Source organism: Aricia agestis, chromosome 6 (assembly GCF_905147365.1).
Source record: "Aricia agestis chromosome 6, ilAriAges1.1, whole genome shotgun sequence".
In the NCBI taxonomy this organism is placed as follows: Eukaryota; Metazoa; Arthropoda; class Insecta; order Lepidoptera; family Lycaenidae; genus Aricia; species Aricia agestis.
This window is the reverse complement of record NC_056411.1, coordinates 9,276,687-9,295,258: the sequence shown is the minus strand read 5'-3', so window position 1 is coordinate 9,295,258 and position 18,572 is coordinate 9,276,687. Positions and strand designations below refer to the sequence as shown.

The window sequence follows — 18,572 nt, the reverse complement described above, 5'->3', positions numbered from 1 at the left end:
AAGGACATAGGCTACTTTTTTACTGGAAAAAAGGGTTGTCAGGGGGTGAAAATGCGTAAATTTGTTCAAATTAAGTTAGTTCCAAAAATTCATAATAGATGGCGCCGTGCGTGTTCTACATCGCGCTGGCGCTTGCTCAAAAGTCTTTCTATAAGAGGTGGTATCATCTTACATTTAAGTTTCGATTTTTTTCGATTGTTATATCTATTCTACGGTATTAAATAACTCAGTACTTTATCTGTGCAGTGACGTAACCTTAAACCTATCAATGATAAATAGTTTATGGGTAAAGTTGTGTAATTGGGGGGCTAAATAAGCTTTAAAATTTGGCATAAAATATAAAGTTTAATATAAAAAAATGAAATACCTACTTATTGTGTGCACACTGCACAGCTGTATTGATTTAAGGGGTACCAGGGTTTTTTTATAAAAGCTTTTGACACCAATTTTATTGACATCGCGCTTTATAAACTGAAGTCCACGCGGACGAAGTCGCGGGCAACAGCTAGTAATTAATAAGTATGATTAGTTCTATGTTACAATGAAGTAAAAAATAAAACGCCATCTGTTTCATATATTAGAATTAAAATGTTGATTGCATTGATATATTTTCTGAATGCAATATAGGCCAACACGGTGCACTTGAACTCCTTTATTTTAGAGCGCCTTCTGTTGTCAACTTGTCACATATAATATATTAGAAATGCAGTAGGAGTTCTATAAGATAAGATAGATTGATTATTATTATACCAAGTGATAATATTATTAAACATAATATTCTAACGTATTAAAAACTATAAACAAAAACATAATAACTAATAAGTATGATTAGTTCTATGTTACAATGAAATAAAAAATAAAACGCCATCTGTTGAATCGTATTAGAACTAAAATGTTCATTGCATCGATATATTTCTGGATTTTTTATAATATTATACATAAAATATATTTAAGATTTTTGAAATTTTATTTTAATACACATCCAAGACCCAGGAACATTGAAAACTTTTTGTTCCGCCTGCGGGACTCGAACCCAGGACCCCCGGGATGAGCGCTGGCCACGCGCAATGCGAATTCATTTTCATCGATATTTTCATGGAAATAAGATATTTTCCCACATCAAAATGTAGCCTATGTCCTTTCTCAGACTCTAGAATAACTGTGTACAAAATTTCATTGCAATCGGTTCAGTAGTTTTGGCGTGAAAGCGAGACAGACAGACAGACAGAGATACTTTCGCATTTATAATATTATATTAGTAATATTAGTAATTAGTATGGATTGTATTATCAGATCATGAAAGCTTTAACTTTACTAGGTGGGTAAATAAATTTTTTTACGTTAATCTAGTCTTTTATTTTTAAAAACATATTGTGATAAAAATAGTGCGTAGATTAAAATATAATCACTATTGAGTAGGTATATTATGTTACACAAGATTGTCAGGTTTACAATTTTTATTAAGGTGGATGACACGAAAGTAAGGTTTTATTTTTCGTTAACATTTACCAGCAAAGTATAATAAGAAAATGATGTTTTCAATATCTGAAACAAATAAAAGAATTAATTAGTACTTATGCTAGCAGATATTTCTTCTCAATATGAAGAGCTTAATATTAAAGCTTAAATTTAAAATGTTACTTTATAACTTTTATTGCAGTAACAAATAATACCATTACATATTATAACTACAAGCTTGTGAAAACCTGACCATATTGACTTTTGTATAATTTTACGGGTATCATTTAAGTTATCACCAATTTAATTAGTTTTGTGTTTCTTAAATAATAGGGTTTGTCCTCAAAATAGTAGATCTGTCACCAAAATGTAGTCACCAAACAATGCAAAATCAGTTCCACAATAAATCACCTAAAATCCTGAGATATAAGGTCTAGTACCAAATAAATGTTTTTGTATGTATTATAATAGGTGTGTCCTAATAAGTATTTAAGCAAACCAATTTAAAGAGATCACCAATAAATCATATTATGTTACTAGAAAATTGCATTAAGTTCAAATAAAAAATTAGGGTTGTCATCATCGTTTCAACCAAAAGATTCTGCTACTTAACTATACTCCCAAGGTTCTAAATTTCCACTGGTAGTATAAATTATATTTAAATAAAATTTTTAGCAGAGTAGTAAATAAAACAATTAAAGTCAAAATAATCAATATTTATTGTTTAAAATAATTACCACTGAACAATCAGCGCTGGTTTAAAATAGCTGGCTTATGGCTAGCAGAATAGTAGATAAAACAATTAAAGTTAAAATAATAAAAAAAAATCGAACCTAGTTACCTACTACCCATCGTTGAGGCCGGATTGGTAAATTTTTAAAGCGCGCCAATTTGTCTCCGCCCCTTTGATCATTTTTTCATTAAAATTATAAATTGATGTATTAAATTGGTAACGAATACTATTAATTTAATATCTGAACGAAATAAAATGTTACTACTGTATTGGTGACAAAATATCAAATAAAAAGGAGTCGCAGTCAGGGATCGCTAATCGATTTATTTGGTGACAGATCTACCATTCTGAGCATAGAGCTATTATTTAAGTAACAAAACTGTTATTATAAGAACGAAGTTTATATTTATGTAATGCAATATAATTTTATTGGTTATCGATCTGTTATTTTACACATATATTAACATTAATTTGATAATTCATACCTGGGAACAATTTTTGTTTATCTGAGAACGAAAATATTTCGTGGCGATAGATCTATTTATTAGGTGATACAACTTGATACCAAATATAAATTTTGGTGATAGAAAATATAGTTCCCTAATTTTACTACCATATATAGCTTGCGGTATACCGTCTAATGTGTTAGCTAAGCCATGTTGGCTAAGCCATGTTAGCTAAGCCAAGTTGGTTAAGCGATGTTAGCTAAGCCAAGTTGGTTAAGCCATGTTGGCCAAGCTATATTGGCTAAGCACTGTTGGCTAAGCCATGTTGTCTAAGACATCTTGGCTAAGCCATATTGACTAAACTATCTTTGTTATGCCATGTTGGCTAATCCATCTTAGTTTTTAGTAAATTTTATTAATGACATGGTGTATACTGTATAGTCTTGATAATGAATAATGATATGCCATGATGGCTTGCCACTTGTAGTGTACTGTGTAATTCTAACACGATTATTTCTTGTGTGACTTTACCCTAATAAAGGTCTGCAAATCTATGGCCAAGAAGTTTCCTGCGCGTATAATGAGAGACCGGCGGCTGGATAGCAGGATGTTCAACAGCAATCGTCGCGGGCGCACACCCATCGTGATCCAAGCGCTCTGGTACGCCGCCTCAGACACACGATCCGACTGAAAAAGGGAAGGTCTCAATTACAAAGGCAAATTAACATCGTGTTGTGAAATAACGTTCTATGTATCTCGTTCGTTGACACATACAATAATATTGAATGCGCCAAAACGAAAGTTGAATGTAAGAAGATGACGAAAATTGAAGATGGAAAGCGCATAGTATGGATGTCTGTTGATTATTTCGTGCGCTTTTCTTGTGAAGACTGTCGTTACGGTCAGTTTGTAAAAAAATATGGTAACTCACTTGTATAATAACTTGATTTCCGAAGTAGCAATAGAAGAACATGTCCAATGCGACCGCAAACAGATACTCAAATATGGCCAAGTCAAATTTCTGAAAAATATTTTAAGATAAGTAGAGATTAGAGAATGCGAAAGTGTTCAATACATTCTTCGTTATTCTTAAGCAATGCCGATGATGAGAAACGACGTACCTATGCCGACTGCCGAGTAATATCAGGAATATCTATAAATGAACGTCATGTAAAGTCTCGTCGCCGGATAAAAAGAAATTTGGCCAATGGCCTTAGGGATTGGCCATTGTTAGCTGCTTGTCTCTTTCAGACAGGCAATGTCTTAATCAAGCTAACATAACGTGTGCATGAAAAAGTGAAAACCAACATTTTTATGACAAAGACAGTGCAGAGTGCTACTGCTGAAGTTCAATGGCCGAATTTCTCTCTTTCCAGCGACCTTACTTTAGTTAATATTTACCAAGGTAGCAGTGTATAACAAGGCGCAGAGGTAAATAGTACAGTGTATGACCCGAACTACTAGTAACGGCGAAATAAACTTCTCAAACATTATCTTAAATTCCTTGATCACTTGGTGGACGCGAGCGCAGTCCTCCATAGCGCTGCAGGTATCTTCGTCAAACGTGGGATCGTAGATATCTGCTCAGAAAACGGGTGGGATTTTAACTTAGATATTAAATCAGTTAAGTTGAAATATGGTTTCATGGTGAGTAATTAAAACCCGAAAATGTAGGAAAATAATACTTAAGGTGGGTTGCACCAACTTACTTTAACTAAAACTTTAACTTTAACTACAATGCAAAATGTCAAATCTTTGGTTAGTCAATAAAGGACGCCATATTTATCGATAATTTAAATGAACGTGGCGAAAAAAGGAACCAACGCTGTCATCATACAAAAACGCCATTTTTGACAGTTCTCCTTTACCAGCAGCGCCCCCGCCCACGTTCATATAAAGCCTTGTCGGACCAGCTGTCATCTGTCAAATTCTGTGGTCAAAGTTAAGGTTAAAGTTAAAGTCAGCTTTAACTATAACCATAACTTTGACCATAACTGTAACTATAACCGCGCCTCTGGCGCAACCCACCCTCAGATAGGTAGGTCCTACACACATTTCTGGAAATTATGTAGGTACTTACCGTAAAAAGACATGTTGCCGTCGGAATTCTGGAAAGAAACGTTTTATTATTAAACTAATACTCAGTAAAATTAACAAAGTAGGTACTTAATCCAATATGTAGTTATAGTTAGACGTACGTTAACTTTGTCGAAATGGAACTGCGGACTTTCTACATGGCTTTCGTTATAAGTAAAGCGGTGTTGTTCATCAGCTACAAGTTCTTCAGAGTTACTTAACAATGCCGAATGTCGAATATCGCTTTTTAAAAGCCCCGTGTATCGAACATTTCGTAGAGAGCAGCATAGCAAATCCAATTGGCCGCAGAGAAGTATTGAGGTTGTAACGAAGAATACTCCTGGGAAGAAGGAAAGTTAAGATGTTTTTATGTATATCTATCCTATCTATCCACTATCCGAAAAATATTTATAGGCAAATGACGGACTTGCGTAATCTGCCCCCTTAGAAAAAGTATCTTTCGTTAAAAACGATGACGAAATTCGTTATCAAAATGTATGCGATTTGACATAAGTCATCGCTAAATGACATTACGCTTGCGAAGACTAATGTCAAATCCCATACATTTTGAAAACGAATTTCGTCATCGTTTTTAACGAAAGGGACTTTGGCTACGGCTTCTGGTTGGGCTATATTAAAGCTCACGCTCAGATCACGAAATTCGAGTCCCTTATGGGATCTTCAAAAGAAAGTTATATTCAAAATGACCTACCTAACTGGCCAATAGCGAGACCAATTGCTGCTTGTGCCAAGCACTGCCTTATCAAAAGGATGAGAAATATTTGGTTTACTTCCTCATTATACATCCACGGAAGATCAGCATTTGTTGTCACTGAAAAAGATATTCAATTTGTACCCTGCAATAAAAATTTTACCCCAAAAAATCTTCAGTTAAAAATAAGCGCTGATTGGGTCGGCAAATTTCGAGACACGTTAAACTTACTGATACTGAGCTTACTTACTGCCTTCTACTTACAATGGTCAGCAATAGGTATAATGGTGTACACGGTGACACTGAACGCAACACAAGCTGTGTAGTAATAGGCAAATCTCTTGGCAGTATCGTAGCTCCTTTGCATGGTCATGTTGGTGACTCCAGACGCCGAGTGCCATTTAAAATTCGTATTTATGTACTCCACTAGCTCGTATAGATCGTTCTTATATACGGAGAAGTAGGATATTATAAGAATAGAGATAAGTTGCGGTAGAGCTTCAGAAAGAAGGTCGAGGCTGGACATGACGCCTTGCCACACCATGTAAATGTGAATCGAGAGGGAAACCACCATGTTCAACAGCAAGAACAGCATGAAACTGAGGTATACATTATTAATAATGATCTGATATTCCTTCTTAGGTCTTTCAAACCATTCCCAGCACGCGACCAATTTTAACGGCAATACCAGATAGTTATAATAATTAACTTTTTGTTTGATTTCGCAAGACTTCTGCAAAAAACAATAACCCTTCCTGGCAGTCGGGTAAAAAAATTAAACCATATCTAGTACTTAAGTAATTTCATGACCAAAATGGATGAGCTATTTTAGGTGCTTTATACGCTTACCCGTGGCTCCATTTGAAATATGAATATGAATTTCCTGTTCCGTTATAATACTCACACTGGTAAGTATAGATAGTCCCTTCACCTATCCCTTTCCTGCAGATCCAATACATTATAAAAGAAGACTTTCAAATTTTACCAATTAAAGGTACCAATTAAAAGCAGAATAAAGGTCTATTCACACCCACTTTTTATTTACATTCGTCAATGTAAATAAAAACAACGTGATTAACAAATTACAATCGTTATTGTTATTTGTTAATCACGTTTTTATGTTATAATAACTTTTCCCCTTACCAAAAATATTTTCTTCCCTGGGTATACAGACTTTATAGTGTACAATTTTTTGTCCTTATCAAGTGACAAAAGTGACTTGACAAACAAGACCAAAATCTAAATTAAAACCGACCAAGTGCGAGTTGGACTCGCCTATGAAGGGTTCCGCAGCAGCAATAAGGTTTATTTCTATGTAATTAAAAGGTTTTTGATTTATTTCAGTTGATTTAATGAAAGCAAAATTAAGGGATACCATTTACCATATTTTATATTGACGTATAAAAGAACCACTTGCTAGATCAGAAACCAATTTTCGTTGGTATTTTTTATAGTAATACACGTACAATACAATAACAATACAATAATGTATTGTTTTGTATTGTTCTAAGTTAAATAGCAATTCAAAGTTACCCAAAATGAACTTACATCATATTATATATTTTTTAGAATTATCATTAGAAGTTAGAGGTGAGGGGGACACACATTTTACCACTTTGGAAGAGTCTCTCTCGCAAACTATTCAGGTTAGAAATAAATGATATTAGAAACCTCAATATGATTTTTGAAGACCTATCTGTAGATTCCCCACACGCATAGGTTAGATGAAAAATTGTTTTTTTGTTTCAGTTATACCTATGGGGATTGGGGACCCTAAAATTTTTATTTTTTTTCCATTTTTGTATCCAAATCTTAATGCGGTTCACAGACTACATCTACTTACCATGTTTCAATAGTAGAGCTCGACTTATATAGTTTCGCAGAAAAGTGGCTGTGACATATGGACGGACAGACAGACAATCATGACGAATTTATAAGGGTTCCGTTTTTTCCCATTTAGCTACGGAACCCTAAAAAAGGGTAAGTATACCTAATGGGATATTTTAGGCAAAATTCAAGAAATTCGTTGCTAGACAACCCTTTTCAAATTCAAATCGTTAGAATAATTAAAAGTTTCAAACAACCAGACTTTAAAACTTTACTCGTTGATAAAAGCAATTTGAGTTAGTGTTCCTGTGAATAGTCAATTAATTTAATCTTCTATAATCTATATAGGTATACCTAATCGTTTGGGCGGTACTAAAATCGCTTTTATATTATTTACATATTTATATGAAACATACAACAAACAACTTAGGTGCTAAGAAGCCTGAATTTATAATCATTAATTATTAAGATCGACCCTAAATTCTATTTTGAAATTCTGAATTTATAAACTTGTATTTAGGATCCTAAATTATTTAGCATCCAGAATAGAATTAAGGAACCCTGAATTTAGCATCCTGAAATTATGAAACCTGAATTTAGATCCGGAATTTAGGGTTCTTATTCTTAAATCCTTAGATCCGAATTTAAAATCCTGTATTTAATCTTCTGAATTTAGGACCTGAATTTAGGAACCTGAATTAAGCCTCCTGAATCCAGGATCCTGATTTTAACATCCTGAATTTAGGATTCTGAATTAAGAATTCTCAATTTAGGGCCTAAATTTAGGATACTGAATTTAGCAACTGAATTTATATATTATACGAGCTTTTGCCCGCGGCTTCGCTCGCGTTAAGAAGTATTATTATATACAAACTTTCATCCCCTATTTTAACCCCTTGGGGTTGGAATTTATATAAATCCTTTCTTAGTGGATGCCTTCGTCACTATGCAGGTAGCATGCAAAATTTTAGCCCGATCCATCCAGTGGTATGGGCTGTGCGTTGATAGATCTTTATGTCAATCAGTTAGTCACCTTTGAGTTTTATATATATAGATACCGCGCAGTATTACCACTTCAACATGAATTTTGGTTCCTAATTTAGATTCCTGAAAGTTCAGAAACCAAGTGGTTTCTGAATTTTTAAATCACAGTTATTAGTCCTAAAAGCAAATTACATAGTTACATCTATATATATTATATATAAAACTCAAAGGTTACTGACATGGTGATCTATCAACGCACACCCCAAACCACTGGACCGATCGGGCTGAAATTTGGCATGCGGATAGATATTATGACGTAGGCATCCGCTAAGAAAGGATTTTGATCAATTCCACCTCCAAGGGCTTAAAATACGGGATGAAAGTTTGTATATAATAATACTTCTTAATGCGAGCGAAGCCGCGGGCAAAAGCTCGTCTTTCATAAAATCTTAGAATAATGTTTCTTATTTGGATCACAGTTCACACCAAGAAATCGTATTATATATACAAACTTTACCTCCTCTTTTTACCCGACTGCCAGGAGGGTTATTCATCCTTCTTATTACTTAAAGGAGTCGAATTTTTAAAAATTCCGTAGGCCTCTTGGATATCGTTGCTAAGCTACGACAACGCCGCGGGTCGGTTGACGGCGGAAACTCACGGGCGCTTTTCTCATATGATTCTCATACAAGTCACTGCACTTTTTTGGTACCTAATTGTTTATATTTTTAGCACAATAAAAAGTAATGAGCCAAATTATTATTGATTGTGGATTTCATAATATTTCCGCAGACTTTTTCCGCGGAAAATCAGTACTTATCGAAAGCTATATTTACTTAAATAAACACGATCATGAAATATTAGATTTTTTACTTTTTATTTATTTATTTGTAAGATCATCTTCTTAGTTATTACTTATTACTAAAAACAGGTTGTTTACCTAATTAAAAATTATAGAGCACAAACTAATTCCAAAGCAATCATGTTCATGAAGTCTTCGAAATCCATGATGATGGAGAACGAATCATCCGTGTAAAAGTATTACCAGAGACCAGAGTATCGACTGTACGACGTGAAAGTGGAGCTATGTATTGAATAATCTAAACAAATATATTTTCAGCAACTTTTCAACCATACATGCAAAATAAAAATGGAAAATGCAGATGTATTTCATTATCAAAGAAATTTTTCTTTGATTTTTATGATTAATATGTAATATAATAAATTTACTAGACGACGCCCGCAACTCCGTTGTGCTATAACTCTTGCACAACGGAGTAACCGCGCGAGATTCAGGAACCGTACATTTTCCCAAGACAAAAAGTATCATATTATGTCCACTGTCCAGTGGCGTAAATATAGGGCTGGCAAAAGGCCACGGGCCCCCGACCCAAATGGGCAAAAATTTTTAAGTACATAATATTGTTTATTATAAACGTGACGATTTTTACTGATAGAGCCCCATTAATTTGCCACGGACCCCGGATCCTATAGTTACGCCACTGTATATGTCCTTTTTCGGGAGTCTTAAGAATATATTATGGAGTTATCCATGCCAGATTTCAGCAAAATCTATTCAGCAGTTTAGGCGTTAAGAGGTAACAGACAGACACACTTTCGCACTTATAATATTATTAGTAAATTAGTAACATCAGTAATTAGTATATTAGTATGATAATATTATTAATGCGAAAGTGAATATTGAAGGAATTAGTAATAAATATTGAACCGACAATAATTTTATTTATATCGTTTTTTCAATTACAATATATTATTTTATATATAAAACAACTTAAAAATAACTTGCACGTGATATTTTATAAATATTCATGCGAGATTTAGATTTAAGCATGATTATTAATTGGCATCTTTATTTCGATACGTTTCCCAATTCCGTCTCAGAAACGAATAAAATGATCCGAGATTGGGAATTTTTGCACCCTACAACACAACAGTACCTCGTACCGCCCATATTTTCCTTATTCAGAGCACTTTTTAACGTTGTTCGTGTTTTCATTTTTAACTAGTAAACCGTATTTCACAGCTGATCGCACACTGACACCCACGTGTTGCCTGAATCTGCCACTCGCCGCGCCACTATAGAAATCCAAGAGGCCTATTTTGATGTCTTTGTCGTACAAGGAACACATGCCTCCAAAATTTTAATTCTCTCCGATCGGATTAAATTCGGTTGTACGATGATTCCACTTGCATGCCATTCGCAGGGCGAAAGATTTTAGTCGATGCCCGCAACTCCGTTGCACCAAAATTCGTTTTTCGTGCGGGAACCATACAATTTTTTTCGGGATAAAAAGTATCCTACGTCCTTTCTCGGGAATCCAAGTGTGCTCAATACCAAATTTCAGCCAAATCTGTTTTCAGCGGTTTATGCTTGAAGAGGTAACAGACAGACACTTTCGCATTTATAATATTTTATCGGTACGGTACTAAGTACGGATCATAGTTATGGTAGAAGTATGGATATGGATGGATAATATAGATATAATAATTTGACTGTCACCATAGATATTTAAATATGAAAAAGACACATAATAATACAGCATTAAAAATAATAAAGCATTAAAACATAATAGCATGAAAAAATAAATTTTGAAGTGGATACAAAAATATATTGTTTAATTTTAAGTAGACGTAAGTAATTCGGATTTTCCGACAACTTTAAGCTGTTTTTTTCAAATCGCCTTCTCTGTAACAAAAAATTAGAATACGGTATCTTATTATCGTAGCAATTTTTACTGATGACGTTTTAATTTGAATACTTTCGACGTACCTAACATAATAATATGACATTCTCTTTGGTACCTAACGGTTTATTTGCCCATGCGTGGACATAAGGCCCACACACTCAGTGTTGTCAGTAATAAAAATAAAGTACTTACATAACTTCCATTGTCTATGGTTCTATACTCACTTTTCCTTGGAGCGGCGTTGAGCAATCTGATAGATTCGCCGTAGTTCTATCAAGGCTCGCATAATAACCACGAGCTGCTGTTCAAAATCAGACGGCTTTATGTCTATCGGAAGACCTTTTTGCTTGCAAATCTTCACATACAGACTCCAAATTGCGGACTTCACATGGCATAATTCCACGTGGCGCTTGGCTGCTGTCTCCTTCAGCCTGTTCAATGCTAGTTCCCATTTTAGCACCCGATTCCTTGCTTTATCATAACGCCACTACGAAAAAATACGTAAATGTTAGCTGGAAGTTGGAAGTTGGAACTGTATGGCAAGACAGTTCCAACTTCTTGCAGGATAATACGTTATACGACATAATATACTGAAGCAAATATAATGATAGCTGAAGATAGGTATGTGATAGGTAGATGAAATTCGGAGCCATTACAAATAATTTTACAGAAGTGATAATAGCTAAGGATGTGTATTGTGTATGTGTCCCTTGTTACTTGTATAAAGTTCACTGTAAATGTATGTAGCTTTTTTTGGCTGGATTCATTTATGATGTTTGGGCATTTGCCATAGACAGTTCCTTATGGTAAAAATAAGCAGATACGACCACTATATCACGTATCTTGCGAGAGCAATGCGATAGCAATTATTGCGCGACAATTGCTCCAAAATCGCAATTTCGTATCACGTAGAGCGTCGCAGAGTTTTAGTGGGTAGGGTCGCGGCTAGAGATGGGCGATGGGTAAATACCCAATCTACCCACCTGGGTATTTACCGGGTAGATTGGGTATTTACCGGGTAGATTGGGTAAATACCCAAAAATGGTGGGTATTTATAATTCAGCGTACGTTTTCACATATTTTTTTTTAGTAAATCATTAGTAAAACCTCCATTAAATAATGCAAATTTGGTCACTAGTTCGTAACTGTTCGAATAAGCCCCTTTAAGTCTTAAACTAATGTATGTTTGCAATACAAATCCATGTTTTTCATGAATTTCGGCCGCATGTCACGCTGTGTTTTTGAACTTTTTTCCTAAATTTTGGTTTTGTATGTGTGATATTAATATTCTTTAAAGTATACTGCCTTTTAATGGTGATAAAGTTTTGGGAATTGAGTAAATCGTCTTAGTGGACGCCTTCATCGTTAAGAGAAACACGCAAGCGAAATTTCAAAACATTCATCCCTCCTTTAGGCTAAACTTTGAAAAATTCTAATATACATAGGTTCTCGTAATTCAATATTTGTTGGTAATTGTAGGCACTTAATACGAAATATTGTTGTGTAATTGTGTCTAAGAAATTATAAGGTTCCACTAACTAACCTTGAGCCTATACTATTACAACCTCAAGGTATAAAACCTCTTTGAGGTAAGAATTTTGTGAAATATAATTATAGTGGATGCCTACTTTATTAGAGGAACACGTGTGCAAAATCTTGTCTCCTATATAACCAGTACACAATGTCACGATGACCCACTGCAGGCCACGCCATTGCCCGCCACGCCTGAAAATCGTCCGCCATCATACACCATTACTCCGTTTACACAATGGCGATGGTTAGTAGTGGGCCAGTATGGTCAATTGTGAAGAGGCACCTTTACAGTCTTGACACATATATATTTTGTACATGCAAATTAATGTATTATGTAAATGAGTACTGTTTTTGTATAAACGCAACTAATGATCAAATATAAAAAGTTCTTGGCCTGTGCGTTACTTAAAAGAAAAAAAATCCCTTTTAACCGTGGGAGAGCAATTCTTCGGTACGAATGGGTCGACTCCGAAAAAACCGGCGTGAAACAGCGCTTGCACTATGTTTCCTTCAACACGCAAAAGAGAATGCCGATCTTATGACATGTCCTCATGTCGTCCAACTCGACCCTTTATGATGAGGGCGGAAACCGCCAACCGGTATGGTTGGTTATGGTAACGAAGTATGAGCGTCATGTCGGATATTCGGTTTTATCAGCGCTCAGTGCAAGTAGCTCCAGTGAGTGCTCCAGAGTTGGCTCCGGTCTTTACGCGTCTTTTTTGGCTCAACTATCCTACTCACATAGTTTCGGCTTCTTGAAAGACAGCTTTTTGAGAACCCGATACTTAAAAAATGTGACCGTTCCAATTCTTCCAACAGCAGATCAATCGCTATAACCTTCTCGAAGATGATGGAGTCCATCATCAATAGCCAACCCCTTTCGACACTTGGACGCTCAGGGATTACTAAGGCTCGGCTCGGCTCTCTTGGCGTACCTAACTCATCGTTGGCTCAGGCGATTGAAACTATGGGTATTAGCTGTCAGTTTGGATATAATATACAATTTCACTATTATCCAAGATTCCATACATCCAAGAAATAATGCAAGAGGGTCACAAGTTTCTTAGCAGTCGTAGTTGATGGTGAATGCTCTGATACTCTATCTGTTGACGCTGGTATCCCTCAGGGCTGTGTGCTATCGCCTACCCTATTCATACAGCATATCAATGACATGTTACAGACCAACGGCATTCATTGCTATGCAGATGATAGTACAGATAATGTGACTTCTCGCATATTTCTCGGGGTGGAATGGGGTAGACGTAACTCAGTCTAATTTAACCGCACCAAAACACAAGTCAGCGCGTTCACCACAAAAAAGTCACCAATGGTATATCCTCGTTTAAGGGAACCACTTTAACAATCTTCCCCAGCATGAAAATTGGCGTTAACATTTCACCAAAAATACTAAAAGAGCTACCAGAAAGTAGAATCAAATATCTCACACAAATCCGCGTGTATTTAAAAAAAAATTGTCCCCCCGCAATGTAAAGTAGAGATTATAATATTAATCCCCAAACCCGGAAAAGATCCATAGGATGAAAAATCTCACCGGCCTATAAGTCTTCTGCCAGTGCCCTCCAAGGTCTTAGAAATACTCTTCCTGAAACGCATGATGCCAGAAATCAGAGCGAGTAAACTGTTATCCGATCACCAATTCGGGCAAGCCAAGCGCATGGGACCGTGGAGCAGGTACACAGACTGGTAGAAAAAGTTCAAAAAGCTTTTGAAAGCAAATCTTACTATTTTTCTGGACACAGGCCTTTGATCGATTATGGCATCTTGGACTGTTGTATAAAGTTCGTAAAAAGCCACCCTTAAACTTCTACCTCTTTATAAACGCATACCTCAGCAATAGATACTTCTATGTTGAGTACGAAGATAGTGTCACATGTCTCCATGAAATCGAAGCAGGAGTGCCGCAAGGCAGTATATTGGGCCCTTATCTCTACCTTCTAAACACATTAGACCTTCCAAGTACTGATGAAGCTCTGACATATACATACGCAGATGACACAGCAATCCTCGCAGTAGACCAAACAGCCCATGGAGCATCGGCAAAATTGCAAAGAACCTTAATCGAAATATCATAGTCGTTAAAAGATTGGAGGACAAAAGCCAACGAGAATAAATCTGTCCATGTAACTTTCACATTAAGACACGAAACATGTCCAGAAGTAGAACTTAATCGGATAAAAATACCACAGTCAAACGATGTTAGATACCTAGGACTTTATCTCGACAGGCGATTAACATGGAGAACACATATATGGAACAAAAGAAAGGCTTTTGACAAGCAGCTACGAAAGCTTTACTGGCTGATAAAATAAACTTATTTTGTATAAAAGCATACTCAAACCCATCTGGACCTATGGGATGCAGTTGTGGGGCACAACCTCCACATTAACACAGAAATTCTACAACGATTCCAATATAAAACCCTGCGTTCAATAACTGGACCCCATATTATGTTACGAATAGCCAAACCTACAATGATCTAAAAATCAAGTATGTAAAAGAGAACATTAAAAACTCCCTTCAAAACTATTGTAAAAGGATAAAATGACATCCCAATATATTGGCAAAAAAATTGATAAAAACTCTATCAAACCAAACATTCAAAAGATTAAAAAGACGAGCCCCACAAAATCTTCTGTAAATAAAGATAAATAGTAAATATATAGACGCATCAATAGATGCGTGCCATACAAAGAAGAAATTCAAAACGACTAGTTCAATGTCTAGAAGTCAGATCGCTAGCAGAATGAGAAGTTAAAAAAATCAGAAGCAAATCAAAGCAAATCAGATTTTATATAAGATAGGACGTGTTATATGTATAAATAATAAAAAATTATACCTACATATTTTTTTAAATAATTTCTTTAACCAGGTACTTATACATTGTCTATTTTAAAAGTAATTTTCAAGGGTCTTCTAATATTTTTTCTAATAATTTTTTTTAAATATTTTAAAGGTTTTTCAAATATTTTAAATTATTAATAAAATAATAGAATGTAAATAAAAAAAATCGGCCAAGTACGAGTCGGACTCGCGCACGAAGGGTTCCGTACCATTATAGAGAAAAATTAGGACAAAATTTGTGTTTTTTGTATGGCAGCCCCTCTTAATTTTTTTATTTTATATTAATATTATTATTAAATATTAAAGTTAACATTAACTAAAGACTGTGTAAAAATTCAAGTACCTACATTTTGCTATTATTGATAAGATAGCAGAAAAGGCCAAAAAAAACACGTTTGTTGTATGGGAGCCCCCCTTAAATATTAATTTTATTTTGCTTTTAGTATTTGTTTTTATAGTGGCAACGGATATACACAATCTGTGAAAATTTCAACTCTCTAGCTATTACCGTTCTTGAGGTGGTTGTGACTTAAGTATTGAATTTTATCTACCCGCCCTTTTGGGTAGATACGGGTATTTACCGGGTACGTGAGGGTAAATACCGGGTAGATGGGTAAATACCCAGGTACGTGCCCATCTCTAGTCGCGGCACACACCATCTTCGCCGCGGCGAGCCCCACATATCCGCAGCGGGAGTCCCCATCCCCTGCGTCGAATGCGTTAATGCATTTCTCTGCGTGAAAAAAAAAAAAAAAAAAAAAAAGGTATCAGCCAAAACAATACGTTTGCAATCGATCACTATACATGACAACATTGTTTGTGACATCCATGACACCCAGCAATCGCTCGCGCGATTATTTCTAGCAAATTGTTGATCGCTATTTTTATGTGATAAGGTAGCCGATTCCTTTTGTATCTGTAGCTAAAAGATACATACTCGTAGGTCAGCAAGGACGTTGTTAAGACCCATAATGGAAAGTTTCTTTTCTTCAGTGAGCGCAGCGATCTCCTGCCTTGCATCCTCTAACATCTCCAAATCTCGCTCTTGTCGCTCAGCTAACGTGGTTTTAGCTGCAGCTTAAATAATTAAAAGATTATTCTAAAACTGGAAAAAATAGAAAAAACATTACACCGTGTGCATGAGTAAAGTGTTACCTACCGAGAGCTTCATATCGGTTAAGAACATCTAAGGGTTGCTTGAATTCTGGATAGTCCTGAACAACTGACATAAGGTAGTCCTGAAAAATAATATAAAAACATACTTTTATATTAAAAAAAATTAAGCCTCGGTGTTTGTTTATGGACTTCTAGGCTATTGTATGAGGTGCGTTAATGTTTGCTCATTAACTTACCTCATATATCGCATAGTCCTGCACTTGTTTTTCCATGAGTTCTTTCACTTCCTCCATCTCGACGACCCTCGCTTTCATAGCCTCCGTCTCCTGCGTCTTCCGGTCGAGAATCTCCAGGTCAGCTTGCATTTTCAGCTGGGCTCGATCACGCTTCTCCTGGTTTTCTCTAATGAACTGGAAATACAAGCTTTATCAGCATTTTTATTTTAAAATCTGTACGGTTTCCAGTCATACCTAGATATAAAGTACCTTGTTAAAGCTTATAAAAGAGTCTTTTAGTAAAGTCTCCTTTTCTCTTAGCTCGTGCCACTTTGCATCCATGGTAGAACGATTGTTTTTTTCTTCCTCTCTCTTTATTGCCAGTTTTTGATCAGCCTCCGCTAAGTCTCGTCGCGCTTGTTCTATCAAAACCTGAGGTGTGGGTCTGGTTACGTCCCAGACGGGATACTTTCTATCGTGTGAAAGAAAAATTTACGTGGGTATTTTTTTAACGCTGGTGGTTTCGCAATACACCATAATAATTATGCCGGAGTACAGATTCCGGAATATTGTACTCCGGCATAATTATTATGGTCAACTTGTGTCGCATTGCGATATAATACCCAATAAATAATAATATACTTAATAATTTTATATAGATTGCCAAATTTAATAGCATTCCTTTTGGCTTTACCCTAAACTTGGGTAAAGCCAAAAGGAATGCTATTAAATAGGGAGGGGGGGGGGGGGGGGGGGGGGGGGGGTGATGGCCGGTCCAAAAAAAAAATTACAAAGGCTGCTCTGCACTGCTTTAGAATTAAGACCATTTTTGACCTGATTACCATTAAGAAAATTTTTCGTGAGATCAGCTGGTTAGGGTTCCGTTTCAGGGTTCCGTAGTCAACGAGGACTTGTTGATTACAGAACCCTAAAACGGATCTCGGAATCCTTTCGATCTCTGTTAGCTGCCACTTTCGAGAATTTTCGCAGAAAAAATTGCTGTTCGTCTTATCAAAATGAAGCTATGTCACACGAAAAATTAGCTTGATAGTAATCAGGTCAAAAAAATATTCTAGGGAACCTGTACACTGTACAGTGTACACTTTAGGGGTGAATGCGTATTATAATAAATTTTGATTAATGGTTCCTTAAAAAAGTAGCAACCGTCTCAGACCTAGGGGCACCTTCTGCAGGAGTGGATAAAGAACTATAGCACCAGAAAGGTAAATGAGATCAAGCAACAGGGAGGACTTCTTTACCCTCCATAACAATAATTCAGCATCACTCACTTGATCATCCTAGACGTTTCCATACGTGACTTAAAATATTCAGAGGTGGATTCAATGGGAGGTCCATGCGGGATAGCCAGTGGAGCTAAATCTTTTGAAGTTTTCTTCATATTACAATATTTAAAAACAACAATGTTGATTTCTAAGGGAGAATTTCATAAACAAATAATAATTAAAGTGATGCGGTTATAATATTATTTATTAAAAAATAACAAAATTTACAACAATGTCCGTTGCCAAGGAACAGCGAGGTAAAAAAAAATGGTGCTGGTAACATTCTTAATCTATGGCTGGTAATATCTTCCTTGCAAAAGCCATGATGGAGGCACTTCACATGGCTTTTTGTATTTGCGTATTTGATGTATTCGCCAAACAATCACCGTGTGTAGACGGTAGGTATGTTTGAAAAAGTATTGGCCTTATGCCTAGACAAAATATGACCAATACCTAATACACGTATCCGTACCTTTGTCGGTTTTTGACGCACATCAAAAAAGTCAAATAGGCAAGTAAACAAAATCAAGTAAAAGTTTGGTATTTGACGTCCATGTGTGGAAGGTCGCATATTTGCCTTTATTTGCTTGTGTGCTTGTGTTAAGTGAACAATTTTGCC

The 18,572-nt window shown here is 35.7% G+C and overlaps 2 protein-coding genes across 2 annotated transcripts; both read right to left on the bottom strand.

The window, feature by feature from the left end:
* Positions 1-1,480: 1,480 nt before the first annotated feature.
* On the bottom strand, positions 1,481-6,286 carry LOC121728149 (putative odorant receptor 85e). Its single transcript, XM_042116267.1, is given in 8 exon segments — positions 1,481-1,545; positions 3,169-3,324; positions 3,569-3,658; positions 4,039-4,244; positions 4,832-5,053; positions 5,426-5,545; positions 5,690-6,158; positions 6,275-6,286. Coding segments are annotated over 8 exon segments (1,332 nt in total). The 3' UTR covers positions 1,481-1,488.
* A 4,570-nt stretch (positions 6,287-10,856) lies between these two features.
* On the bottom strand, positions 10,857-18,139 carry LOC121727590 (coiled-coil domain-containing protein 42 homolog). The gene is made up of 7 exons (XM_042115499.1): positions 17,960-18,139; positions 16,941-17,142; positions 16,692-16,865; positions 16,499-16,577; positions 16,277-16,416; positions 11,169-11,431; positions 10,857-10,943 (listed from the first exon to the last, which is right to left on the bottom strand). Exons 1-7 carry the CDS (start codon positions 18,067-18,069, stop codon positions 10,916-10,918), a joined length of 996 nt encoding a protein of 331 aa, XP_041971433.1. The 5' UTR covers positions 18,070-18,139; the 3' UTR covers positions 10,857-10,915.
* Between the last annotated feature and the right edge of the window lie 433 nt (positions 18,140-18,572).

Bases quoted from the DNA above. Each gene is read 5' to 3' on its own strand.
- LOC121727590 (XM_042115499.1), bottom strand. From the start codon at position 18,069: ATGAAGAAAACTTCAAAAGATTTAGCTCCACTGGCTATCCCGCATGGA. The intron at 16,866-16,940 runs GTACTTTATATC...TTGTATTTCCAG, and splicing joins CTTTTATAAGCTTTAACAAG to TTCATTAGAGAAAACCAGGA. The intron at 16,578-16,691 runs GTAAGTTAATGA...ATTATTTTTCAG, and splicing joins AGGACTATGCGATATATGAG to GACTACCTTATGTCAGTTGT.